The sequence below is a fragment of the Mobula birostris genome, chromosome 3, assembly GCF_030028105.1.
Source record: "Mobula birostris isolate sMobBir1 chromosome 3, sMobBir1.hap1, whole genome shotgun sequence".
Lineage (NCBI taxonomy): Eukaryota > Metazoa > Chordata > Chondrichthyes > Myliobatiformes > Myliobatidae > Mobula > Mobula birostris.
In genome coordinates this window covers 29,328,020-29,355,894 of record NC_092372.1, presented here as the reverse complement: position 1 = coordinate 29,355,894, position 27,875 = coordinate 29,328,020, and the positions used below count along the sequence as shown (strand labels likewise).

The 27,875-nt window shown below is 42.7% G+C and overlaps 1 protein-coding gene across 2 annotated transcripts in view; it reads left to right on the top strand.

Annotated features, from left to right (window-relative positions):
* ca9 (carbonic anhydrase IX) overlaps positions 1-27,875 on the top strand; it is a 94,161-nt gene that overhangs the window by 40,131 nt on the left and 26,155 nt on the right. For both annotated transcript variants that reach the window (XM_072252401.1, XM_072252400.1), the window contains exons 7-8: positions 9,716-9,873; positions 20,443-20,572. In XM_072252401.1, coding sequence (XP_072108502.1) covers positions 9,716-9,873; positions 20,443-20,572 — 288 coding nt within the window. The remainder of the gene's footprint in view (positions 1-9,715; positions 9,874-20,442; positions 20,573-27,875) is intronic.

Sequence of the window (27,875 nt, the reverse complement as noted above, 5' to 3'; positions counted from 1 at the left end):
GTGGAGGAAAAGGGACATGATTGGACATGCATCATCATAGTACTTCTTCAATATTGTGGCAATTAATGCCAAACTTATTTATTTCCAAAAATGGATTTTGGAGTGTTTCTGGAGGCGACTACATCAGACACAGGTGTCAGTGCCCAGTGATGGCAAACCTAAACTGCAGTCCTTCCCCACGCTGTGCCAGCCTTCACTGTGCCCCTTTGCATGTGGTCCTCTACCCTTTGATGATTCAGGTGGTAACACTCACCGCAACACACACAAAATGCTGGAGGAACTCAATAGGTCAGGCAGCATCTATGGAGAGAAATGAACAGTTGACATTTCAAGCCAAGGGGCTTCATCAGGACAGCAAAGGATAGGGGCAGAAGGTAGCATTGGTAGCGTTCCCCAAAGGACATCATGTTGTACTTGAAGACCCACAAGTTTCAGACAGGCCAAAGTTAATTTTCACTGAATTGATGACCTTTCAGGAGCATTTGATGTTTGTCTCAAGTTAAAGTTCAAATTTGTCTTTGCCATAGGCATGCATACACAGCGTTATAGCTTCTGTAACTGATAGCACTGACTGGAAATGTTTTCCAGATTCCTTGCCTCTTCACCCAGCTCTGAGGAGCTGTTGGAAATAGAATTATGCGATGGTCTCAGATTTCCTTTCCCTCCTTGTGGACGTAATGAGTTTCCTTTCAATATCTTGCTTCTGAAATATTGTGATTGTTAGCTTCCATTACTTTGATGTTGCAGGTCTCCTTTGAGTTCCAAAATATTGTCTATGACACTTGCAGATACTTATGGAGCCAATTCACATAGGTTAAAACGTTGGTGAGGATGTTGACTGTTTGCCGTGAACATTCATAGGAAGCCTGAGAACAAGCAGGGCAAGTGGTACCAGTCAACGTGTATACTAATCTGAAGCCAAAGCTGCTGTTTTGGGCCTCAGTGCTCTCTCCTAACCTGGCATATCTTCAATACACTCAGCACCATGAAGGATCTTCCAACAGTCTTATTAAAATCAATTATCCAATACTTACAGCAAGTGGATAATTCCATCCATTGGCATGATTCTATGTGTGTCTGGTAATTTTCAAGTTGTTAAAGTCTACAGAGCATGGTGTAGCAGATGCCGAAAGTCTTTGTCTTGACAAACTGGAAGCTGAAGATCGAAGTCCAGAGGTAAAAAGCTCAAAAGGTCATAGACTGAGTGAGTTTGGAGGAAGAGGACCGAAGGTCGACTCTGCGTGTCCAGTCCAGGGACTGGATGTTGAAGGCTGGGGCCAAGGACTGGAGGCCTGGAGGCAGTCTCTCCTGGGATTGGAGGCCTCTGTGCATGTGTGTGAGGGAGAAGGTGGGAAAGGGGCTTGGCACCAGAATATGTGGCAACACTTGCGGGCTGCCCCCAGTGTGTTGGTTGTTAATGCAAATGGGAATTACACAGTATGCATGACAAATAAATCTCAGTCTGAATTTAGGGTCTCTGCTCAACTCATGTTGTTCAAGTCATGGGTGTTTCAATGCACCATAAAATGGGGAAAGAATGGAGGACTGTTGGTGAACTGAAACACAGTAAGATGGACAGGAAACCGGTGTGGTGTGCAGAATTGTTTTCTCATGTCACTTCTAATGTCAGGCAGTTGCCTGCTTATCTTGATCAACTTTTACACATGCCTGCAGGGGGTGAAGGGACTGTCCAGCTTACAGGATGTTACAGAGATAAGGTGCACCTTAAGCTCGGACAATGCGTGTACCAGCCCCAAACCAATCATGTAAGCAATCGTTGTGCGGGATCAGTCTTCTGCAACATCATTAGTACAAATTTCAAATTTCAAGGTATATTTATTACAAAAGTAGTGTATGTTACTATATACGATCTTGCAATACCTCTTCTTGCAGGCATTTGCAGGTAAAAAGAATTTCAATAGAATCTTACGAAAAACTATGCATGAACAAAGACTGACGACCAATATGCAAAAGAAGGAAAATTGTACAAATAAAATTAATGCTGTGAAGATGAGCTGTATGGAGTCCTTAAAAGTTGTATGATCAATTCCTGTGAAGATCCTCATATTTTACTTAGCTTTGCTATTGTTTTAATCTGCTTATCTGTTAGTCTGCTGGTCATACAGCTTAGGTTTTCCTTGGCTGCATCCAAGACCCTGTGGTTGCTAGGGGAACTGTCCTGGCTGCAGCACTTTACCTCTACTACATTCCTGTGTTGAGTCATAGTGTCTCAGGCCTACAGCCTTGTACAAATAGTTGTGGTGGCTATCTCCAAGGTTCTTACGGTGGAATGTACGTACATTATTCTTTATCTCATACCAGTGGTCCCTTTTATCTCTAGCCTCTATAGAATAGCCACTGCAGCTGGCTTAACTGCTAAGGTCAGCATCACTTCCTGACCAGCTAGATATATTGAGCTACGGTTTCCATGTCCATCTGGGTGATTCTTCTGTGCTAAATTCCTGACGTAGTCCTTATTCCCTTTGTAGTCTAAATTCCCGCTTGAGAAGCCACATTCATCTATATAGGCTGCAAATTTCTTACCAATAACTCTTCCAAGAAAATGAGCCTAATTTCAGCAATATCTGTAGCAGACACAAATCCATCAAGGATCACAGTGTCAGCAGCTGTCAATGTGACCTGGGTGTTTTCATACAAGCTCCTGTTGGAGCTAGCAGCAACATATTTTGAAGACTGGCATTGACCGCTGCATTCAGAAACTCCACCTGTTTCTCTGCAACGGCGACAAGTGCAATGACTGCGTAAGCAGCTTCACTGCAAAAACGGGCTTTCTCATCATTAGGAGTGTCATTGCTTCTGCACTGTATGCCTTGTGTCAGCTGTATCCCACTGAGAGCTACACAGTGTAGTCATATGAAAGCTCCTGACATTCCCTGGAGGAGACAACATTTGGCCTTGGATGATGGCATTGAACATTTCTGGGCTCAGAAGACTTAAGCTCAGAGTGGTGACGGAGGGGTTTGTTAATTTATTATTGCCACAAGATTCCATAAAATACCTCTTGTCTTGTGTGCCTTCCAGACAGATTCAGTCAAGATTGTTTACTGTACATGAGTGTAAAGGAGAACAAAATGATTGATATTCCTGATCCAATGCAGCATGAAAACACAATTTAAAAAATAAATATATAAGCAATCCTATAAAACACAATGTACAGATAACTGACTGTAGCAGTATATACGTAAGATTAGCTTATATACATAGACTGATTGTATTTACATAAAGTGACGCTTGGTACAGATGCTTCTGTACATATGGTGACTGACAGGCAATGATAAAGTCACAAAGTGACTCTTGGCAAGGAGTAATCTTTCACTTAGCAGTAGGGCACATGAAAACACAGTAGAGTCATTGTCGGTGTAGGCATGTGGTGCAGAGTATAAGCATGAAGTGGCAGTGCATTGGGGGTTTGAAGGGCTTTAGAGAGGAGTGGCTGATGTGGATGTACTGGTGGTGGGTGATTTAATGCATGGAAGTGTTGATCAGCCTGATGGCTTGGGGCAAGTAACTTATTTTGAGTCTAGTGTTCCTGGTGTGGATGGTGCGTTGCCTCTTCCCTGATGAGAGTGGGATAAACAGCCCATAAGCGGGGACAGTGGGGTGATCCTTTATGATATTGCTGGCCTTTTCTGTACATATGTCTCAATCATGCTCACCTGATCTGGAACATCTAGCAGTTAAGTGCCATCCATTTTATCTTCTGAGGGAGTTTTCTGAATGTCATCCTGGTATCGGTATGCATTTCACCTCTGACCAACATCAGACAGGTACTGGAGGTGCTGAGCCCAGCGATGAGCAGTCATGAAACAGCACGCCCTGAGGCCTTCCCTATTATGGCAGGGGATTTCAACCAGGCCAGCTTGAAGAAGTCTCTGACCAACTACTACAGACGTATTACCTGTGGAACCAGAGGAGCCAACACACCTGGCCACTGTTATACCACCATCAAGAACACTTACTTTGCCATCCCTTGTTGCAACTGTACAGGGTGCTGGAGAGGCCACGCCTGGAGTACTGTGTGCAGTTCCGGTCTCCTTACCTGAGGAAGGATATACTAGCTTTGGAGGCAGTGCAGAGGAGGTTCACCAGGTTGATTCCAGAGATGAGGGGGTTAGACTATGAGCAGAGATTGAGTTGCCTGGGACTGCACTTGCTGGGATAGGTTTATAAGGTTCAATCGTTTAATTTCATACGGTGTACTGTCCGATATTCTGTGGTTCGGATATGTAACTGGGCAACACATCACGCAGCATCCACACAAATGAGATTTCTCAGTTTGGCTAGGCCAGAGGCTGTCTTCCCCTGGGCAAACGCATGCTGGCCGAACTTCAGGATTACACATATAAAATTATGAAAGGGATAGATAAGATAGAGGCAGGAAAGTTGTTTCCACTGGTAGGTGAGACTAGAACTAGGGAACATTGCCTCAAGATTCAGGGGAGTAGATTTAGGACAGAGATGAGGAGGAACTGCTTTTCCCAGAGAGTGGTGAATCTGTAGAATTCTCTGCCTAATGAAGCAGTGGAGGCTACCTCAGTAAATATATTTAAGATAAGCATGGATAGATTTTTGTAGTAGGGGAATCAAGGGTTATGGGGAAAAGGCAGATTGGTGGAGATAAGTCCATGGCCAGATCAGCCATCATCTTATTTAATGGCAGAGCAGGCTTGATGGGCCGGATGGCCTACTCCTGCTCCTATTTCTGATATTCTTATCTGGTATGAAGGGGCCACTGCACAGGATTTGAAAAAGCTGCAAAAAGTCGCAAACTCAGCCAGTCTCTTCCCCCTCTGCCATCAGATTTCTGTATGGTCCATGAACACTACCTCAGTCTTTCAATTTCGCGCTATTTATTTCTGTAACTTATCTTTTGATGTCTTGCACTGCACCACTGTCACCAAACAACAAGTTTCTCAACATATGTCAGTAATAATGAACCTGATTCTAATTCTAATTACATGGAGGTAGTAAAAAGAAAACGGCACTAACAGATGCAGGGGTTTGCTGAAAGGTCAGATGCTGTCTTCCCGGGAGACAAAGGCCTTTTCAGAACCACTGCTGTCTCCCCTAGTTGGTGCCCCAGCTGTTCAGCTGATCTGTTCGACACCAGGTTTCTGTGACTCTGTGTAATCCACAGCGTGACGGCATCAGTCTGAGCTTGCCCAGTCCTCTCTATCATCACCTTCAGTGGATTCAGCCCCTGCCACAGGCTGAAGGCCCAATAATTGCTATTGCCAATGGAATTCCCTCGAGGAGCTGTAGGACACACTCGTGCCCCTTGTACATGCTTTAACTCCTGCAGCCTCTGGTGGAATGGCTTCCTGTCCTCAGGATTGTGTTCAGGTTAGATAGCTGACAGTGTGCGCAGTTAACAATGCATTCCTGGGCCTTACATCCTGGGAGATGTTTAAATGCCTTGTGCTTCTACATCCAGACCTGCCTTAGTGCCACTTGCTAGTCAGAGTAGAAATAGGAGGATATTTCAGCTGAATACGTGGCTTGAAAAATGGTGCAAGGGGGAGGGATTCAAATTTCTGGGGCATTGGAACCAGTTCTGAAGGAGGTGGGACCGGTACAAACAGGACGGTCTGCATCTGGGCTGGCCTGGAACCAATGTCCTAGGGGGAACGTTTGCTACTGTTGTTCAGGAGGATTTAAACTAATGTAGCAGGGGGATGGGAACAAGTGCAAGGAGACAGAGGGGTGTAAAATGAGGGTAGAAGCAAAAAGTAGTAAGGTGAAAAGTAAAAGTGGCAGGCCGGCAAATCCAGGGCAAAAATCAAAAAGGGACACTTTTCAACAGAATTGTATAAGGGCTAAGAGTGCTGTAAAAGCAAGCCTGAAGGCTTTGTGTGTCAATGCAAGGAGCATTCATTACAAGGTGGATGAATTGAATGTGCAGATAGTTATTAATGAATATGATATAGTTGGGATCACAGAGACGTGGCTCCAGGGTGACCAAGGATGGGAGCTCAACGTTCAGGGATATTCAATATTCAGGAGGGATAGACATGAAAGAAATGGAGGTGGGGTGGCATTGCTGGCTAGAGAGGAGATTAACGCAATAGAAAGGAAGGACATTAGCCGGGAGGATGTGGAATCGATATGGGTAAAGCTGCATAACGCTAAGGGTAAGAAAACGCTGGTGGGAGTTGTGTACAGGCCACCTAACAGTAGTAGTAAGATTGGGGATGGCATTAAACAGGAAATTAGAAATGCGTGCAATAAAGGAACAGCAGTTATAATGGGCCACTTCAATCTACATATAGATTGGGTGAACCGAATTGGTAAGGCTGCTGAGGAAGAGGATTTCTTGGAATGTATGCGGGATAGTTTTCTGAACCAACATGTTGAGGAACCAACTAGAGAGCAGGCCGTTCTGGACTGGGTATTGACCAATGAGGAAGGGTTAGTTAGCAATCTTGTCGTGCGAGGCCCTTTGGGTAAGAGTGACCATAATATGGTGGAATTCTTCATTAAGATGGAGAGTGACATAGTTAATTCAGTAACAAAGGTTCTGAACTTAAAGAAGGGTAACCTTGAAGGTATGAGACGTGAATTAGCTAAGATAGACTGGCAAATGATACTTAAAGGGTTGACGGTGGATATATAATGGCAAGCATTTAAAGATCGCATGGATGAACTGCAACAATTGTCATCCCAGTTTGGCAAAAGAATAAATCAGGGAAGGTAGTGCACCCATGGCTGACAAGAGAAATTAGGGATAGTATCAATTCCAAAGAAGAAACATAAAAATTAGCCAGAAAAAGCGGCACTCCTGAGGACTGGGAGAAATTCAGAGTCCAGCAGAGGAGAACAAAGGGCTTAATTAGGAAAGGGAAAAAAGATTATGAGAGAAAGCTGGCAGGGAACATAAAAACTGACTGTAAAGGCTTTTATAGATATGTGAAAAGAAAAAGATTGGTTAAGACAAATGTAGGTCCCTTACAGTCAGAAACAGGTGAATTGATCATGGGGAACAAGGACATGGCAGACCAATTGAATAACTACTTTGGTTCTGTCTTCACTAAGGAGGACATAAATAATCTTCCGGAAGTAGTAGGGGACTGAGAGTCTAGTGAGATGGAGGAGCTGAGGGAAATACATGTTAGTAGGGAAGTGGTGTTAGGTAAATTGAAGGGATTAAAGGCAGATAAATCCCTAGGGCCAGATGGTCTGCATCCCAGAGTGCTTAAGGAAGTAGCACAAGAAATAGTGGATGCATTAGTGATAATTTTTCAAAACTCTTTAGATTCTGGATTAGTTCCTGAGGATTGGAGGGTGGCTAATGTAACCCCGCTTCTTAAAAAAGGAGGAAGAGAGAAACTGGGGAATTATAGACCGGTTAGCCTAATGTCAGTGGTGGGGAAAATGCTCGAGTCAGTTATCAAAGATGTGATAACAGCACATTTGGAAAGCGGTGAAATCATCGAACAAAGTCAGCATGGATTTGTGAAAGGAAAATCATGTCTGACGAATCTCATAGAATTTTTTGAGGATGTAACTAGTAGAGTGGATAGGGGAGAACCAGTGGATGTGGTATATTTGGATTTTCAAAAGACTTTTGACAAGGTCCCACACAGGAGATTAGTGTGCAAACTTAAAGCACACGGTATTGGGAGTATGGTATTGATGTGGATAGAGAATTGGTTGGCAGACAGGAAGCAAAGAGTGGGAATAAACGGTACCTTTTCAGAATGGCAGGCAGTGACTAGTTGGGTACTGCAAGGCTCAGTGCTGGGACCCCAGTTTTTTACAATATATATTAATGACTTGGATGAGGGAATTAAATGCAGCATCTCCAAGTTTGCAGATGCCACGAAGCTGGGTGGCAGCGTTAGCTGTGAGGAGGATGCTAAGAGGATGCAGGGTGACTTGGATAGGTTAGGTGAGTGGGCAAATTCATGGCAGATGCAACTTAATGTGGATAAATGTGAGGTTCTCCACCTTGGTGGCAAGAACAGGGAAACAGATTATTATCTGAATGGTGGCTGATTAGGAAAAGGGGAGGTGTAACGAGACCTGGATGTCATTGTACACCAATCATTGAAAGTGGGCATGCAGGTATAGCAGGCGGTGAAAAAGGCGAATGGTATGCTGGCATTCATAGCAAGAGGATTCGAGTACAGAAGCAAGGAGGTACTACTGCAATTGTACAAGGCCTTGGTGAGACCACACCTGAAGTATTGTGTGCAGTTTTGGTCCCCTAATCTGAGGAAAGGCATTCTTGCCATAGAGGGAGTACAAAGAAGGTTCATCAGATTGATTCCTGGGATGGCAGGACTTTCATATGATGAAAGACTGGATCGGCTAGGCTTATACTCTCTGGAATTTAGAAGATTGAGGGGGGATCTTATTGAAACGTATAAAATTCTAAAGGGATTGGACAGGAAGATGTAGGAAGATTGTTCCCGATGTTGGGGAAGTCCAGAACGAGGGGTCACAGTTTGAGAATAAAGGGGAAGCCTTTTAGGACCAAAATGAGGAAAAACTTCTTCACACAGAGAGTGGTGAATCTGTGGAATTCTCTACCACAGGAAACAGTTGAGACCAGTTCATTGGCTATATTTAAGAGGGAGTTAGATATGGTCCTTGTGGCTAAAGGGATCAGGGGGTATGGAGAGAAGGCAGGTGCAGGGTTCTGTGTTGGATGATCAGCCATGATCATACTGAATGGCGGTGCAAGCTCGAAGGACCGAATGGCCTACTCCTGCACCTATTTTCTATGTTTCTATATTTCTATCTGCTCTCAGTGTGTCTTGTGGCATCCGGTAAATCCAGGGCATATCTCCTACTTTCCACCTTCTGTACTAAAGCCTTGAATCTATTATCCGAAAATGTGGGGACCACTTTCCCCTATATCTTGCAGGTGATGTTCACTCCCTGCATGATCTCCAGCAACTGCCCCAGCCATAGCTTACGTCCTCTTTAAGAGCCTTAAGCAGTGCAGATGTGCTTTCATTGGAGTTAATACATCTACCCAGTGAGCAGCAGGGTGGACAAAAAAAACATGCATATAAATAGAACAACATTGACCTGCTGCCACACATTCCAATCAACCGACGCAAAGTGCTCACTCAAAAGATCCAAAAGTTCTTTTGTTTGGGGGGAGGAGGACTATCTAAGTTAACCTCTGTTGCTTAATCTCTAACCTCTGCACTACATAGTTTTTTGTTTTCCTTTTCTTCCTTTCTCGTAGAGTCTCTGATTTTCCTTCATGACCACTTTCTCTCCTCGCCTCCTCTGAATAAGTTGACTCATGTCCAAAACTTTGAACCGAAACGTGCGGACAGGAGGTCTGTCGATACAGCTGTGTTTAAATCACAGGAGATATTTTCGTCCTTTCACACGTGCTTATAAACCTTTCTGTACATTGGGTGTATGTTTTGAATGAAGGTCACTAGCACACCTGACCAATGTGATATATCTCAACAGATTACATTCTTCTACAAAGTATTCCACACATTTCTTTTTTTAAAGTGTCACAATATTAATTTATATAATATTTTAGTTCTCTTCCAAACTGATTATTGTGGGTGGAAAAATAATATTTATTGATTGTACGTATGACAATAAAACCATTGTCGAGTAAAATATGTGTTTATTTCTGGTTTTCCCTTGAATTTTACAGTTTCCAGTATTTAATTTGTTTTGGGATGATCTTTACACTGAACCAACTTTGATTCCATCTTAGGTGTCAAGGTGCAAATTCCTGGTTTTGACATAGGCACTTTGTTACCCCATCAGCTGTACCGATTCTTCCGATATGATGGATCCCTGACAACTCCACTCTGTTTTCAAACCGTTACCTGGACTGTCTTCAATGATACTGTCCAGCTTTCGAAAGCACAGGTACGCCGCTATTTTTCAAACCTACTTTCTTGCTCCTTCTGTGAATTCTTTTGAGAATAGCTCAAAAAAAGAAAATGGACCACTTTATTGTAACATTATCTTATATCGTGTAATGCAGATGTTCTGTAGATTGTAAAGAATAGCTTTATTTGTCACATCTACATTGAAACATCAAAACAGACAATGAAAAGCATCCTTTGCGTCAACAACCAATGCAGGCCGAGTATGTGCTGGGGCAGCCCACGGGTGTCTCTGTGCATCTGGTGCCAACATAGCATGCCCACAACTCACTAACCCTAACCTGTATGTCCTTGCAACGTGGGAGGAAACTGGAGCAAAGTATGCAGTCATGGAGAGAATGTACAAACTCCTTACAGACAGAGGTGGAGATTGAACCCTCATCACTGCCACTGTAGAGGTAACGCTGACCACTGCACTACTATGCGATCCCCATTTTAAAAGGGAACAAACACAGTAAATTTAGCAATCTGTATAAGTAATAGTATCCATACTATCCATCGCTCGTTTGCGCAGCACCATGGCAAATTGTTTATTGCTTCGGATTGATTATCAACAGGAACTGCTGTCAGATTGAATAAGCACCCTTTCATTAGCTTTCTCTTATGCATGTATTTATCCCAATAGTCTGGATTGTCTCCAGAGTTAGGTAAGGAACTAGAGCCACCAAAAGAACTGTAGTGAAATTAAATACACCAGAGATAACCAAGTGTTGAAAGACAAAAATGTCCATGTGCAAAGGTGATCAGTTTGACAGCATGAACTAGATCAATAAGAGGGCAATGTAGTCCTGTGAGAGGATGTGTGTCTGTAAGTAGGTGAGAAATTTTGATCTGGCAAGTTAGAACCTTGAATCTGCATCTGTTGGTGCTTGAGCTTCTTGTACAACTTGAACATAGATACAACTAAACCCAGGCAAAAAGCTCACTGGTGATCATTTCTGAGTGAAATACTTGCCAATATGAATTCGGCTCATACAAAAGAACATATATAGTATAGCATTCAGCTACTTGTATCAGATTCAAAAAGAACATGTCTAATCTTTTAGTGCTGACAATGCTATTTTTCTGTTATTTCATAATATATTTTATTATATACCTTCAATGGCCACTTTATTCGGTACACCTGTACACCTTCTTGTTAATGCAAACAAATATCTAATCAGGCAATCATGCAACAGCAATTCAATGCATAAAAGCATGCGGACATGGTCAAGAGGTTCTGTTGTTACTCAGACCAAACATCAGAATGGCGAAGAACTGTGATCCAAGTGGCTTTGATTGTTGGTGCCAGGTGGGGTGGCTTGAGTATCTCAGAAACTGCTGATCTCCTGGGATCTTCATGCACAATAGTCTTTAGAGTTTACGGAGTTTACAGAGAGTGGTGTGAAAAACAAAAAAACATTCAGTGAGCAGCAGTTCTGAGGGCAAAAATACCCGGTTAGTGAGAGAGGTCAGAGGAGAATGGCCAGACTGGTTCAAGCTAACAGGAAGGCAACAGTGATAATCACATGTTACAACAGTGGTGTGCAGAAGAGCATCTCCGAATGCACAACATCGAACCTTAAAGTGGATGGGCTACAGCAGCAGAAGACCACAAACATACAGATATGCACAGTGGCCTCTTTATTGAGTACCTCCTTTGTACCTATTGTGCAAGAAAGCCTTTGTTCCTGTGTTCTCCGCACAGAGGCCAAAGACAAATTGGCTCTACTTTCTTGCCTCAGAACCTCAAGATCTCAACTGTGTCTCTCTATCTGTTGCTCACCACAGCATCAGCGGGGTTCCCGGGCATTGTGTTTGCACAAGGATGTTTGCATTGTGCTTGTACTCTTCACACACTTCTGTGAAGAGTGGCAAGCATTTCAAGTACCAGAGTTTGCCATCAGTGCTGGTTTCCCATGAGTGCAGGCTGCCACCATTTACTGCATATGTCCTACCTTATTAGTCCTCCCAAAATGCCTCACCTCACACTTACCAGGAATAAGTCCCATCTATCATTGATTTGCCCATCTTTCAAATTATAAATGTCACCCTGTGACCTCTTTACCAATACCACCATGGACTCTCATGCCATTTGTGAACTTGCTCAGATTTACATCCATATCAACAAGCTAACAAAAATTAGGGGTCGTAACACTGATCCCCATGGGATAGTATTCATTATAAGCTTTCAATCACAAAAGAACCTCCATTCGTCAACCTTCACCTCCTGTTACCAATCCAATTTTGTATCCAATTTACCAATGTGCCTTGACTCCAAATACATTGCCCTCATCAACACTTCAAAAATTCAGTCAAATTGGTTAGAATAGTATCTCCCCCCAGAAAAAAAGCATATTGACCATCTGTGATGAATTGCCATCTTTCCAAGTTTATCCTGTCCCTCTGAAGATTTTCCATTAATTTCCTTACCACTAACATTAGTCCTTCATGCCTATTCCTGCCTCCCTTGCTGAATAATGGTACCAGATTTGCTGTTCTTCAGTGACCTGGAACCTCTTCTGTAAGATTCAAGATTGCTTAATGTCATTTCCAGTACTCAAGTGTAAAGGAGGATGGAAAAAAATGTTACTCTGGATTCAATGCCGCCCAAAAAAAACATGACAGTGGTGGGGCTTATCACCAACAATGCTGAAACGGCCTTCAGAGAGAAAACGGAAGTGCTTGAGGCCTAGTGCCAGGCAAATAACCTTGTCCTTAATGTCAACAAGATGAAGGAGATGGTTATCGACTTCAGGAGAACTCATACCACTCACGCCCCTCTTTACATCAGTGGCACTGCAGTGGAAACTGCAAACAGTTTCAGACTCCTGGGAGTGCACGTCTTGCAAAACCTCTCATGGCCCCAGGCCACATTGTACACAATCTGGAAAGCTCACCAACAGCTCTACTTTCTGAGGAGGCTGAAGAGAGCTGGACCATAAACACCTATACATTCATCATTCTACAGGTGTGCAGTAGAGAGCATCCTAACAAGCTGTATCACTGCCTAGTACGGAAACTGCACTGTGCTGGACAGGGCGACTCTACAATGGGCAGTCAAAACTGGCCAACACATCACCAGTCTAATCACTATCAAGGACATATATACAGAAAGATGCCAGCAAGGCCAGTAACTTCACGAAGGATCCCACCCACCCACTCCCATCAGGGAGGAGGCTATGTAGCATCCACACCAGCACCATGCGATTCAAAAACAGTTACTTTCCCCAAGCAGTAAGGCTGATCAACACCTCCACCCACCAACCACAACTACTTTATCATTTTCTATCAGAGTCACTTTATTTACAGACAGTCCTGTACCGAGCGTCACTTAATGGACATACAATCAATCTATGTATATAAGCTATCCTACACACATTTAAATTTATATGTGTTTATATTTATTGTGCATTTTATTACTGTAGTGTTCTTTATCTTATTGTGTTGTGTAGCCAGTGAGTGAGTGAGGGCCTCCATCCGTCAGGCCATGGATGTTGTGTTCTAGCTGCTTAGATACGCAAGCCTGGGCAGTAAGATATGGAGAGCGAGCTGTTGCCCATGTAGCAAGCTTCCCCCTCTCCACGCATCTGATGAACCCAAAGGAACAGCAGAGACCGATACAGTTTGGCACCAGCAGCATTGCAGGAGTTGCCAGTCAGCATTGAGCTCAACGTAGGACTGCCTTAGGGACTCCAGCTCTGGATTTTTCCCTCGGGATTTACTGCTGAAGCCTTCCCTGTGAGTGGGTATAGCCGCAAGGCAGTGGAGATTTGAGATCAGAGTTTTGCTTCTCCTTGATGAGCTGCCAACCACAGCTTACGAGCCCCATCTGCCCAAAGCAACTGGTTTTAAGGTGCCAGTAACCCTCATTTACCCCTTCTCCTATGGAGCCAGTAAAGACATTAAAACATCTTCCAGTGCCCCCTGCAATCACTCAATTCCTCTTGTTTCCCATGGCAGCCTAACATACATCTCATGCCCAAAACTTTTATAATGGTAACATGTTCCAGAGTTTCATTTTGCTCCCTCTCTGAATTCTCCAACTATGATGTCTTTATCATTCTATAAATGACATACCAATCCTCATAGAAGGATCAGAAGTGGAGTGAGTGAGCAGCTTCAAGTTCCTGAGTGTCAAGATCTCTGAGGATCTAACCTGGTCCCAACATATCGAGGTAGTTATAAAGAAGGTAAGACAGTAGCTATACTTTATTTGGAGTTTGAAGAGATTTGGCATGTCAACAATTACACTCAAAAACTTCTATGGAGAGCATTCTGACAGGCTGCATCACTGTCTGGTATGGACGGGCTACTGCACAGAATCGAAAGAAGCTGCAGAAGTTTGTAAATCTAGTCAGCTCTATCTTGGATACTAGCCTACAAAGTACCCAGGACATCTTTAGGGAGCGGTGTCTCAGAAAGGCAGTGTCCATTATTAAGGACCTCCAGCACCCAGGGCATGCCCTTTTCTCACTGTTACCATCAGGTAGGAGGTACAGAAGCCTGAAGGAATACTCAGCGATTCAGGAACAACTTCTTCCCCTCTGCCATCCGATTCCTAAATGGACATTGAAGCTTTGGACACTACCTCACTATTTTTTAATATACAGTATTTCTGTTTTTGCACATTTTTAATCTATTCAATATATGTAATTGATTTACTTGTTTATTTTTTTTCTCTCTGCTAGATTATGTATTGCATTGGACTGCTGCTGCTATGTTAACAATTTCTTGTCACATACTGGTGATAATAAACCTGATTCTGATTATTTAACACCTGCCCACATCCTCCATCTCCAGACTGAAAATGTTTGAGGAACTCAGCAGGCCAGGCACCATCTATGGAAAAAAGCACAGTCGATGTTTCGGGCCAAAACCCTTCGCAGGACGAAGGCAGAAGGGTTACGGCCCAAAACGTCAACTGTGCTGTTTTCCATAGATGCTGCCTGGCCTGCTGAGTTCCTCCAGCATTTTGTGCATGTTGCTCGGATTTCCAGCATCTGCAGGTTTTCTTTTGATTGTGATTTCCTCCATCTCCAGGTACAGATTACATCCTAATGCACCTTTCTCTCTGGTTACCTTCTTCCCATTAACGCTCTTGCAAAATGCTTTGGAGTTTTCCTTAATTTTGTCCGCAAGTGATATTTTTAAAGATTAAAGATAAGCTTTCTTTGTCACATGTACATCAAAAAAAAATCCAAACTTACGATGAAATGTGTCATTTGCGTCAAATCAATTCAGTGAGGATTGTGCTGGGAGCAGCCGGCAGCCATGTTTCCAGTGACGTTTAGTAACCCCTCATGCTTGCTTTTTGCCTTCTAATTCCTGAGCACCCCTTAAGCCTTCAGCATTGCTATCAGGGAACTCAATTTTTCTGTCCTCTATACCTGCCAAATGCTTCCTTTTTTCATTACCTAAGCACTCAATATCATAAGCTGAGGAAAGACAACATCAGAATCAGAATCAGGTTTAATAACACTGGCATATGTCATGAAATTTGCTGTTTTGCAGCAGCAGCAGTGTATATATTTCTTATAGTTATTGTGTTTTTATTATTACTGTGGGGTAGTGTATATAAGTTCATTATATAAAATCCGATGACAGAGGAGAAGGAGCTGCTCCTAAAACATTGAGTGTGTGCCTTCAGGATCATGTCCCTCCTCCCTGATGGTAACAATGAGAGGAGGGCACGTCCTGGGTGATACGGGTCCTTAATGATGGATGCCACCTTTTTTAAGGCATCACCTTTTGAAGGTGTCCTCCATGCTGGGGGGTGGAGGGGGTGCTAGTGCCCATGGTGGAGTTGGTGTATGAAGGTTTATAAAATTATTAGTGGCATGGATAATGTAGTTAGATTTGTATTCCCAGGGTAAGGGAGTCTAGAACTAGGAAGTACAAGTTTAAGGTGGGAAGGGAGGAATTTTAAAGGAGATCAAGCTGCCAAAGGAGGTGATGGAGGCTCATACAGTTACTTCTAAAAGGTGAGTGGACAGGCACTTGGATTGGAAAGGAAATATGGGATTTAATGCAGACAAACAGGATTAGCATTGATTAGCGTACTGGTTGGCACAGACAAGGTGGGTTAATTGGCCTGTTTGTGTGCTGTAAAACTCTATGATTCCATTAATCTATCACTTGAAATCCATGGTTCCTGAGACTTTTCCTTACCCCTCACCCTTAAGGGAACATATTGGCCCTGAACTCTCACTGTTTTAAATTAAATGACTCCCAGTTACTGGGTGTTGATTTACTTTGCAAGTAGTTGCTCCCAGTCTACCTTTGCCAGGTCTTATGATGTTGAAATCCCACTCCTCCCAGATTCAGGAACATTTATTACTTACAACCATCAGACTCCTGAACTAGATTACTTCACTCACCCCAACTCTGAATTGATTCTCCAATCTGTAGACTCACCTTCAAGGTGTCCTTACAACTCTTGTTCTCAGTTTTTTTTTACTGTTTGTACAATTCACCTTCTCTGGCACATTGGTTGATAGCGAGTCATTCTTATGTAACAATTTTCATAAGTTCTATTGTATTTCTTTACTTTCCAGTAAATATTTGCAAGAAAATTAATCTCAGGGTAGTATATGGTAACATACGCATATTTTGATAATAAATTTTATTTAGTCTTTGACTAATTTTCAGTCATCTTTATCCTTTTCTATAACTACCGAGACTTACAGAGTTATGGTCACTAACTCCCAAATGCCCTCTCACTGAAATTCCAATCATTTGCTCAGCTACACTCTCGTAGTTTAGGTCTAACACTGTCCCTTCTATAGGTTTTGGCTCACAAAGCCCTCCTGGACACAATTCATGAACATTAACATATCAAATGACCTGTCTTGGGGACAACATATTATTGCAATCACATGGAAAGGACATTAATGAGGTTTAGATTCTCACCAAGCGCTCTAACAAATTCTTCAGCAATACACACAAAATGCTGGAGGAACTCAGCAGGTCAGACAGCATCTATGGAAATGAATAAACTGTCAATGTTTCGGGCTGAGGCACTTCTTCAGGACTGTGAAAGAAGGGGGACGATGCTGGAATAAAAAGGCGGGGGAAGGGGAAGGAGGCTAGCTGGAAGGTAATAGGTGAAGCCAGGTGGGTGGGAAAGGTCAAGAAAAAGGAATCTGACAGGAGAGAAGAGTGGACCATAGGAAAAAGAGAAGGAGGAGAGGACCCAAGAGAAAGTAATACGCAGGTGAAAAGAGGTAAAAGGTCAGATTGGGAACAGAGGAAGGGGAAGGGAGTTCATTGGTTTACCAGAAGGAGAAGTTGATATTCATGTCATCAGGTTGGAGGCTACCCAGTTGGAATATAACGTCCGGCTCCTCCACCCTGAGGGTGGCACAAGAGGACCAACACGTTGGAACGGGAATGGGACTTGGAATCAAAATGTTTCACCACTGGGAAGAGAAATCAAATTAAAATTCTACAGATGTACTGTTGAAAGTGTCCTGACTGGTTGATTGGATCTGGTATGGCAATTCAAATACGCAGGAATATAAGCTATGGAGACTAGTGAACTTGTTGTGGACACATCTCTCTCCACTAGTGGTGCATCTACAAGAAGGCAACATCCATCATCAAAGATCCTCTTCATCTGGGCTATGCCATCCTCTTACAGTCCCATCAGACAGGAAGTACATAAGCCTGAAGTCCCACATCACCACCTTCAAGAACAGTTACTTCCCTTTAACCACTGGGATGCCTCAGAAGTGTAGTGCTCATTGCAATGCTATTACAGCTCAGGGCATTGGAGTTCAGGGTTCGATCCCTGCATCCTCTGTAAGAATGTTTGTATATTCTTCCTGTAAGCGCATGGGTTTCCTCTGGGTGCTCCAGTTTCCTCCCACACAGTCCAAAGACGTACCAGTCAGCAAGTTAATTGGTTCTTGCAGATTGCCTTGTGATTAGGCTGGAGTTAAATGAGTGGGTTGCTGGGCAGTTTCTGGGCAATGTGGCTTGTTGGGCTAGAGGGGCCTGCTCTGCGCTGTATCTCGAAATAAAAGAAAAATAAATTTGTTTCTTGAACCAATAAGTACAACGCTGATCACAACAGTTTAGCAGCACAAAACCACTTTGATCATTTTGCACTAATGAACTTTTGCTGTTCTAATTGTATTATTTCCTGTGAACTTGTATTTTATTTATGTTTAATTCGTGTTTTTCTTGTGAATGATGCTTGTGTAATGCCACGTGCCCGTGATGCTACTGCAAATAAGTTTTTCGTTGCACATGTGTATACACATATTTGTAAACATGACTTTGACTTTAAAAACACTACCCCTTTAAAGTCTTTCATATGAAGGCAGTCCCAACGTTCTGCTCCTCTACTATTATAACATTATTTTTATACCTGTGTGATTTGCTTATATGCCCCTGCTGACTCTTAGCAGCCCTTTAGTAGACTCTCTACAACATGAATACCCATTTTATTTCCAATTTTGATCCATATTGAGGAGTCTTCTCAGATATGCTACCATGTTACTGCAATAATAAACGCTTTAATCAATATTATAATGAACCTCTTCTTTTTATTCTCCCGCCACCACTCAGATTCCATATTCTGGAATGTTCCGTTGCCAGTCTTTGCCCTTCTTTCATTGACACTTTGATAGCAACAATATCATATTCCTTTATGCTAATCCACACTCCCAGTTCATCTGGCTGTTCAGTCAGATTCCTTGCATTCAACTTAGGCTGGTATTCCTCCCATCAACCTTATCATGTTCATGTCTGCACTTCCCTCTGAAATTACTTGGTACGTTTTGTATATTTGACTACCCCACGCCTTCAAATGTACACACACACACACACACACACACACACATCGTGACTCTTTCAATATAAAACATTTCCACTTCCTCAACAGCTTATAGGTGGTTTCAAACATCAGAAAGTTTACCTGCTGTCCGATGTCATTGAACATAGAACCGTACAGTGCAGGAAACTTTCTCTTTGGCTTATGATGTCAGTGCCAACCATGCCAATTTTAACTGATCCCATCTACCTGCATGTGGTCAATATCACTCCATTCTCACGTGCCTGTCTAAATGCCTCTGAAATTTTGCAATCACGGTTTCTTGGCAGCACTTTCCTTTCATTCTTCCAGGAAGCCCATGTGATGCATTCATCCCCACATGGGCCAAACTGGCAGACAGTTTAGACAACAACACACACAAAATGCAGGAGGAACTCAGTGGATCAGGCAACACCTATGTTGATATTTTAGTCTGAGTTCTTCACCGGGACTGGAAAGGAAGGGGAGGAAGATGGAATAAGAAGGTGGGGGAAATGGAAGCAGCACAAGATGGTAGGTGATAGGTGAGAACAGGTGAGGGGGAGGGGAGGTTGGTGAGTGGGGGGAGGGGGGATGAGGTGATACGCTGGGAGGTAATAGGTGGAAAAGCTGAAGGCTGAAGAAGGAATTGATAGGGGAGTGGACAATGGGAGAAAGGGAAGGAGGAGGGACACCAGAGGGAGGGGATGGGCAGGGAAAGTGAAGAGAAGGGATAAGAGGGGAGCCAGAATAGGGAATGGAATAAGAGAGAAGGGGAGGGGAGGGGAGGGGAGAAATTACCAAAGGTTAGAGAAATAAATGTTCGTGCTGTCAAGTTGGAGGCATTTTCCATAGCCAGTTCTGCCTAGAGGAAGTAGCCAGGGAAAGGATTATTGCACAAAGCCCATACAGACAGCACTAGAGGTTAGATCAGACAGAGGTCACTGACACTGTGAGACAGCTGCCCCACCTATAGTGCTACATTTGCCTTTACAGTTCATTTTCTTTTTACATTCCTATGTAAGCTCTCAGCGTTTGTATTTTGTTTCTCGAGCACTTACTCCTACATTTTATTTTCCCTTCCTTTATCAATTTCTTGATTGCCCTTTTCTGAGCCCAGGCAATTTTATAAACCTTAAATTTAATGCTATACTTGATTTAGTTCATAAAGCACAGGAGCAAAATTAGGGCATTTGGCCCATCAAGTTTACTCTACCATGCAATCATAGGTGAATTGTTTTCCCTCTTAACCCCAATTCTCCAGCCTTCTCTTTGACACCCTTACTAATAAGTACATATCAACCTCCACCTTAAGTATACCCAGTGACTTGGCCTCCACAGCCATATGTGGCAATGAATTTCACACATTTACCACAGTTTGGCTAAAGAAATTCTTCCTAATCTCTGTTCTAAAGAGACACCCATCTCTTCTGAGGCTGTGCCCTGTAGTTCTAGACTCTCTGTGTCCACTCTATCTTGGCCTTTCAATAATCAATCAACTGAATCTTGAGTTTTAGAACTCAAGAGGCATATTACTGACCAAGAAAGACATTTGTAATCCATGGCTGGACCATTTTCCCAGTTGTGTTTTTGTACCTTAAAGGAAAATATGACTGTTGCAAATAATATATTATTGCTTTAACAGCAAATCATTGCCCTTCAACTGACAGTGTTTAATGTGTTGAAGATGTATTGCGATCATCTGACAATAGTTACCAAAGCTCTATTTTATCTGTGAACAGTTATTGAAGCTCTATCCTCTCCTTGCTCCAGCTGTACAAATTAGAGACCAGTTTAAAGACGAGCCAACACACGTTGGAGTCTAACTTCAGACATATCCAACCACTCAATGGAAGGAATGTGTATTCTTCATTTTCAGCAACGCTGGCCTCAAGAAGAATGAGTAAGTAAATTTATAATTAAGCCCTTAAGCTCTTCTGTTGTTTGAGTTTCAGCTCAGCTCACTTTTAGGTCAAATGAGATTCACTCAGCTTTCTGGGGTATAATGCAGTATTTGGTATCTGGTGATACAGAATAAGGAACACTTTACTCAGTCTTCAGTTATCTCTGACTCAATGGAAGGAGGAAATTTTTCTGAATTTCCTAAGAGTGGAATGAATCATTTTGTTGTGACCTCAGGCTTAGACAGCTTAGGAAAAGGTGGGCATTTTTTTTCTTCTTTGAGAACAAATATTACAATTTATCACCAATAGGGTTTATCTGATAACATTTTGTAATACTTTCTTTTAAATACAGAAATCTGTTTTATGCAAATTGTGTGAGAAAAATCCTGAACATTACAATCTATTTTACATCAGTAAGTTTTAAATGTAACTTGTTCACACAGACATTCAAAGAAAAACATAAAAAGAGCTTGTTTACCCAGGTTTGGTACCAGAGGCTCAGTTGTAAATGGAAGTCTGTTTAAATGTTCACATTGTTATCAACCTCCTTCAGTATTTTAGAGCATTTAACAGTCCACCCAAAAGTTAGTTAATATTTAAGTCACCTGCTGTAATGAAAGAAGGAATATTTTGTTTTTTAAACGATCTCCTGAAGTTAATGACAGAGTAAATACTATAAACACGAAATGAGCCAGTATGTGAACATAAATGTGAACGTGTAAGAGAAATGCAGGAAACACTCAGCAGGTCAGGCTGCATCTTTGAAAAAAGAAACAGAGATGATGTCTCAGGTTGAAAGGAAACATAAAAAAAGCTTCTTTAAACTGCATGGAGGGGGATGTGTCTGACAGGAAAAAGACATTTGACTGTGGAAATAACCTATAAAAAGAAATTATCTAGCCAGTGAGTGGATAGGAGGATCCAAAGTGTCAGGATATAGACACAGAGAAAATAAAATTTATCAAGCACTTTAGCTCTGATGTTGTAAAAGGCAGGCTCTCCCAGTGGCTATCTATTTCATAAGACCATAAGACAAAGGAGCAGAAGTAGGCCATTCGGCCCATCGAGTCTGCTCCGCCCTTTTATCATGAGCTGATCCATTTTCTCCTATTTAGTCCCACTCCCCTGCCTTCTCACCATAACCTTTGATGCCCTGGCTACTCAGATACCTATCAATCTCTGCCTTAAATACACCCAATGACTGGGCCTCTACTGATGCCCGTGGCAACAAATTCCATAGATTCACCACCCTCTGACTAAAAAAATTTCTTCGCATTTCTGTTTTGAAAGGGTGCCCTTCAATCCTTAAGTCATGCCCTCTCATACTAGACTCCCCCATCATGGGAAACAACTTTGCCACATCCACTCTGTCCATGCCTTTTAACATTCGAAATGTTTCTATGAGGTCTCCCCTCATTCTTCTAAACTCCAAGGAATACAGTCCAAGAGCGGACAAACGTTCTTCATATGTTAACCCTCTCATTCCCGGAATCATTCTAGTGAATCTTCTCTGTACCCTCTCCAATGTCAGCACATCCTTTCTTAAATAAGGAGACCAAAACTGCCCACAGTACTCCAAGTGAGGTCTCACCAGCGCCTTATAGAGCCTCAACATCACATCCCTGCTCCTATACTCTATTCCTCTAGAAATGAATGCCAACATTGCATTCGCCTTCTTCACTACCGACTCAACCTGGAGGTTAACTTTAAGGGTATCCTGTACGAGGACTCCCAAGTCCCGTTGCATCTCAGAACTTTGAATTCTTTCCCCACTTAAATAATAGTCTGCCCGTTTATTTTTTCTGCCAAAGTGCATAACCATACACTTTCCAACATTGTACTTCATTTGCCACTTCTCTGCCCATCCTTCCAATCTATCCAAGTCTCTCTGCAGACTCTCCGTTTCCTCAGCACTACCGGCCCCTCCACCTATCTTCGTATCTTCAGCAAACTTAGCCACAAAGCCATCTATTCCATAATCTAAATCGTTGATGTACAATGTAAAAAGAAGCGGCCCCAACACTGATCCCTGCGGAAAACCACTGGTAACCGGCAGCCAACCAGAATAGGATCCCTTTATTCCCACTCTCTGTTTCCTGCCAATCAGCCAACGCTCTATCCATGTATATAACTTTCCCATAATTCCATGGGCTCTTATCTTGTTAAGTAGCCTCATGTGTGGCACCTTGTCAAAGGCCTTCTGAAAATCCAAATATACAACATCCACTGCATCTCCCTTGTCTAGCCTACTGGTAATTTCCTCAAAAAATTGTAATAGGTTTGTCAGGCAGGATTTTCCTTTAAGGAATCCATGCTGAGTTCTGCCTATCTTGTCATATGCCTCCAGGTACTCTGTAACCTCATCCTTGACAATCGACTCCAACAACTTCCCAACCATGGATGTCAAGCTAACAAGTCTATAATTTCCTTTTTGCTTCCTTGCCCCCTTCTTAAATAGCGGAGTGACATTTGCAATCTTCCAGTCCTCCAGAACCATGCCAGAATCTATCGACTTTTGAAAGATCATCGCTAATGCCTCCACAATCTCCACAGCTACTTCCTTCAGAACATGAGGGTGCATTCCATCTGGTCCAGGAGGTTTATCTACCTTTAGCCTATTCAGCTTCCTGAGTACTTTCTCTGTCGTAATTGTGACTGCGCACACTTCTCTTCCCTGCCACCCTTGAGTGTCCGGTAAACTGCTGTCTTCCTCAGTGAAGACTGATGCAAAATACTTGTTCAGTTCCTCTGCCATCTCCTCATCTCCCATTACAATTTCTCCAGCATCATTTTCTATAGGTCCTATATCTACTCTCACCTGTCTTTTACTCTTTATATACTTGAAAAAGCTTTTAGTATCCTCTTCGATATTATTTGCTAGCTTCCTTTCATAGTTAATCTTTTCTCTCTTAGTGACCTTCTTGGTTTCCTTTTGTAAGGTTTTAAAAACTTCCCAATCCTCTCTCTTCCCACTAGTTTTTGCTTCCTTGTATGCCCTCTCTTTTGCTTTAACTTTGGCTTCGACTTCTCTTGTCAACCACGGTTGCATCCTTTTTCCACTCGAAAATTTCTTCTTTTTTGGAATATACCTGTCTTGCACCTTCCTCATTTCTCGCATAAACTCCAGCCACTACTGCTCTGCTGTCTTTCCCGCCAGTGTCTCTTTCCAGTCAACTTTGGCCAGTTCTTCTCTCAATTTGACTTCTCATTCCCATTCTGTCATAAATGTCCATGGCCACAATGAGGCCAAATCAGACTGGAGGAGCAACATCTCATATTCTACCCCTCTAGGTAGTTTCCAGCCTGATGATATGAACTTTGATTTCTTCAACTCACAGTAATTTCTCCACTTCCCTGCTTCTTTATTTTTCCATCCCCCATTTGTCTCCCATAAGACACAGGGGCAGAATTAGCCTATTCTGCCCATCATCTATGCTCTACCACTTCATCAACCCCCTCAACCTCATTCTCCTGCCTTCACCCCATTACCTTTCACACCCTGACTAATCAAGAACCTATCAACTTCTGCCTTAAGTACACACAATGACTTGTCCTCCACAGCCACCTGTGGCAATGAACTACACAGATCCACCACCCTCTGGCTGGGGATATTCCTCCTCACCTCCATTCTAAATGGTCATCTCTCTGTTCTGAGGCTGTGCCCTCTGGTCCTAGGCCCACGCATCCACTCTATCCAGGCCTTTCAACATTTGATAGGTTCCAATGAGATCCCCCTCTTTCTTCTGAATTCCAGCGAGTGCAGGCCCCAAGCTATCAAATGCTTCCAATATGATAACCCTTTCATTCCCAGAATCATTCTCATAAACCTCCTCTGAACCCTCTCCAAGGTCAGCACATCCTTTCTTAGATAAGGTGCCCAGAACTGCTCACAATACTCCAATTGAGGCCTCATCAGTGTCTTATAAAGCCTCAGCATCACATCCATTCTTTTATAATCTGGTCCTGTCAAAATGAATGCCAACATTGCATTTGCCTTCCTCATTACCAAATCAACCTCAAATTAACCTTTAGAGAATTCTATATGAGGACTCCCAAGTTCCTTTGCACCTCAGATTTCTTGAATTTTTCCCCTGTTTAGAAAGGAGTCTACACTTTTATTCCTTCTACCAAAGTGCATGACCATTCACTTCCTGACACTGGCACTTCTTTGCCCAGGACTGTCTCAAGTCCTTCTGCAGCCTCCTTATTTCCTCAACACTACCGGCCCCTCCACTTATCCTCGTATCATCTGCAAACTTGTTCATAAAGCCATCAATTCTGTCATCTAAATCACTAACATGCAGTATAATGTAAAAAGAAGTGGTCCCAACACTGACCTCTGCAGAATACCACTAGTCATTGGCAGCCAACTGGAAATCACTTCTTATCTCTTCTCTTTTCCTCACCCGTTCATCACCTTCCTCTGGTGCACCTTTTCCGTCACCTTCTCATACAGTCCACTCTCCTCTCCTATCAGGTTCCATCTTATTCGGCCCGTTACCTCTTCCACTTATCATCTCCCAGCCTCTTACTTCACCTCCTCTCCCCCACTCTCCTCACCTTATTTTTCTGGCTTCTGCCTCTTTCCTTTCCAGTCCTGGTGAAGGGTCTCAGCCTGAAACATTCACTCTCATTTCCCCCTATGGAGGACTTGCTGACATCCTCCAACATTCTGTGTAAGTTGCTCAAGATTCACAGCATCTTGTGTTCAATGAGAAAATACGTAGGATTTGCAAAGTGCAGAGCTGGAAACCGTGCCCATCAGGTGGGATAGCCATGTCTTTCACTCCCAGGGGGAAAAAAATAGAAAGGAGAAATGAGATCAAACTGACTGAACCAATATCGCTGATGGGCAACTCATACAGGACAGACAACTTGAGGAAACGATTTTTCTGCCAGAGACGTCTCACTCTCCTCCACCCTCCATGTGCCTTAAGGAGCTTCTTCTGTCTCTTCAAAGATCTTCAAACTGACAAAGGATCTTCAAACTGAGACGTTAACTCTGTTTCTCTTTCCACAGATGCAGTCTGACTTGCTGAGGTATTTCCAATGTTTTCCTGTTTTATTTCACATTTTTAGCATCTGCAGTTTTTTTTCCAATCAGTTAAATGGTCTTCAAAAAGGCTTGTGGCTGTATTTCTCTTTGTATTATTTGGAATATATTAAAATTATTTTTATTTTTGTAAGATTTTTCACATCCTCTGGATCGCTCGTATACTGTACATTTATGGCTGAGGTTGATACAGTCTTTAGCCAGAGGATGGTGAACCTCTGAAATTCATTGCCACAGATGGCTGAGGAGATCTAGTCATTGGGTATATTCAAAGCATGGCTGATAGGTTCTTGATGAGCAAGAGAGTCGAAGGTTATGGAAGAGGGCAGGAGAATGGGGATGAGAGGGATTATTAATGAGCTATGATGGAATGGTGGAGATGACTCAATGGGCTGAGTGGTTGAATTCTACTCCTATGTCTTATAGTCTTATGGTCCCTGGAACCTAGATTTGAATCAATTCCAAGATTATATGCTGAGCGTCTCACTCCATAGATCAAAAGGAAAAAAACGCCATTTTTGGTCTTTCAACAACCTAAATAGTAAGAGAATATCTTAATACCTTGTCTGGAATCAAACCAAATCCTTTTGGATAGTACCAAAACTTGTTCAGAATGGATCAGACATTGGCTTTGTGGGACGAGCCACGGAGCGATAGCTGCCTCTCTGACTGAAGGCCTGTGACTAGTGGTATGTCGCAGGGATCGGTGCTGGGCCCTTTGTTGTTTTGTCATCTATATCAATGATCTGGATGATAACGTGGTTAACTTGATCAGCAAATTTCAGAATCAGAATCTGAATCACCAGCATGTGACGTGAAATTTGTTAACTTAGCAGCAGCAGTTCAATGCAATACATAATATAGCAGAGAGAAAAAAAAAATCAAAATAAGTAAGTAAACCAATCATGGTGTGTATATATTGAATAGATTAAAAAATGTGCAAAAATTTGCGGAAGATACCAAGATTGGGGGTGTAGTGGACAATGAGGAAGACTATCATGGCTTGCAGAGGGATCTGCATCAGCTGGAAAAGTGAGCTGAGTAATGGCAGTGGAATTTAATCCAGGCATGTGCAAATTTTTGCACTTCAGTAGGACCAACAAGAGAAGGACGTACATAGTTGATGGTAGGACATTGAGGAGTGTGATAGAACAAAGGGATGTGGGAATGCAGGTCCAGAATTCGTTGAAAGTGGTGGCTCAGGTAGACAGGACCATAAAGAAGTCTTTTGGCACATCAGCTTCCATAAATCAGTGTACTGAGTACAGGAGATAGGTTGTTATGTTGAAGTTCTATAAGACATTGGTGAGGCCTGATTTGGAGTATTGTGTGCAGTTTTGGTCACCTACCTACAGGAAAGATGTAAACAAGGTTGAAAGGGTACAGAGAAAATTTATAAGAATGTTGCTGGGTCTGGAGGACCTGAGTTATAAGAAATGTTTGAATAGATTAGGATTATATCCTTTAGAACATAGAAGACTGAGGGAAGATTTAACAGAGGTATACAAAATTGAGGGGTGTAGATAGGGTAAATGCAAGCAGGCTTTTTCCACTGAGTTTGAGTGGAACTACAACTAGAGGTCATGGGTTAAGGGTGAAAGGTGAGAAACTTAAGGGGAACATGGAGGTAAACTACTTCACTCAGAGGTCATGAGAGTGTGGAATGAGCTGCCAACACAAGTGGTGTATGGGAGCTCGATTTCAACACTTAAGAGAAGTGTGGATAAGTACATGGATAGTAGGGATACGAAGGGCTATAGTCCCAGTGCAGGCTGATGGGAGTGGGCAGTTTAAATGGTTTTGCATGGACTAGATGGGCCGAAGGGCCTGCTTCTGTGCTGTACTTCTCTATGACTTGAAGTTATACAGCACAGAAGCACCCCCTGTTGTCCAATTTGTCTATGCCAACCTTTCTAAGCTAGCCTTATTTGTCCGGATTTGACCCATATCCTTTAAAATCTTTCCTGTCTGTACATCTGATCAAATGTCCTTTAAGACCATAGGTTATAGGATTAGAATTGAGCCCTGCCACCCATCGACTCTGCTTCACCATTCCATCATGGCCGATTTATTACCTCCTCTCAATCCCACTCTCCTATCTTCTCCCTTTAACTTTTGACACCCTTACTAATCAAGAACCTATCAACTTCCGTTTAAATACACAATGACGGCCTCCTTGGCCATCTCTGGCAATGAGTTCCACAGATACACCACACACTAGCTTAAGAAATTCCTCCTAAAGGGACATC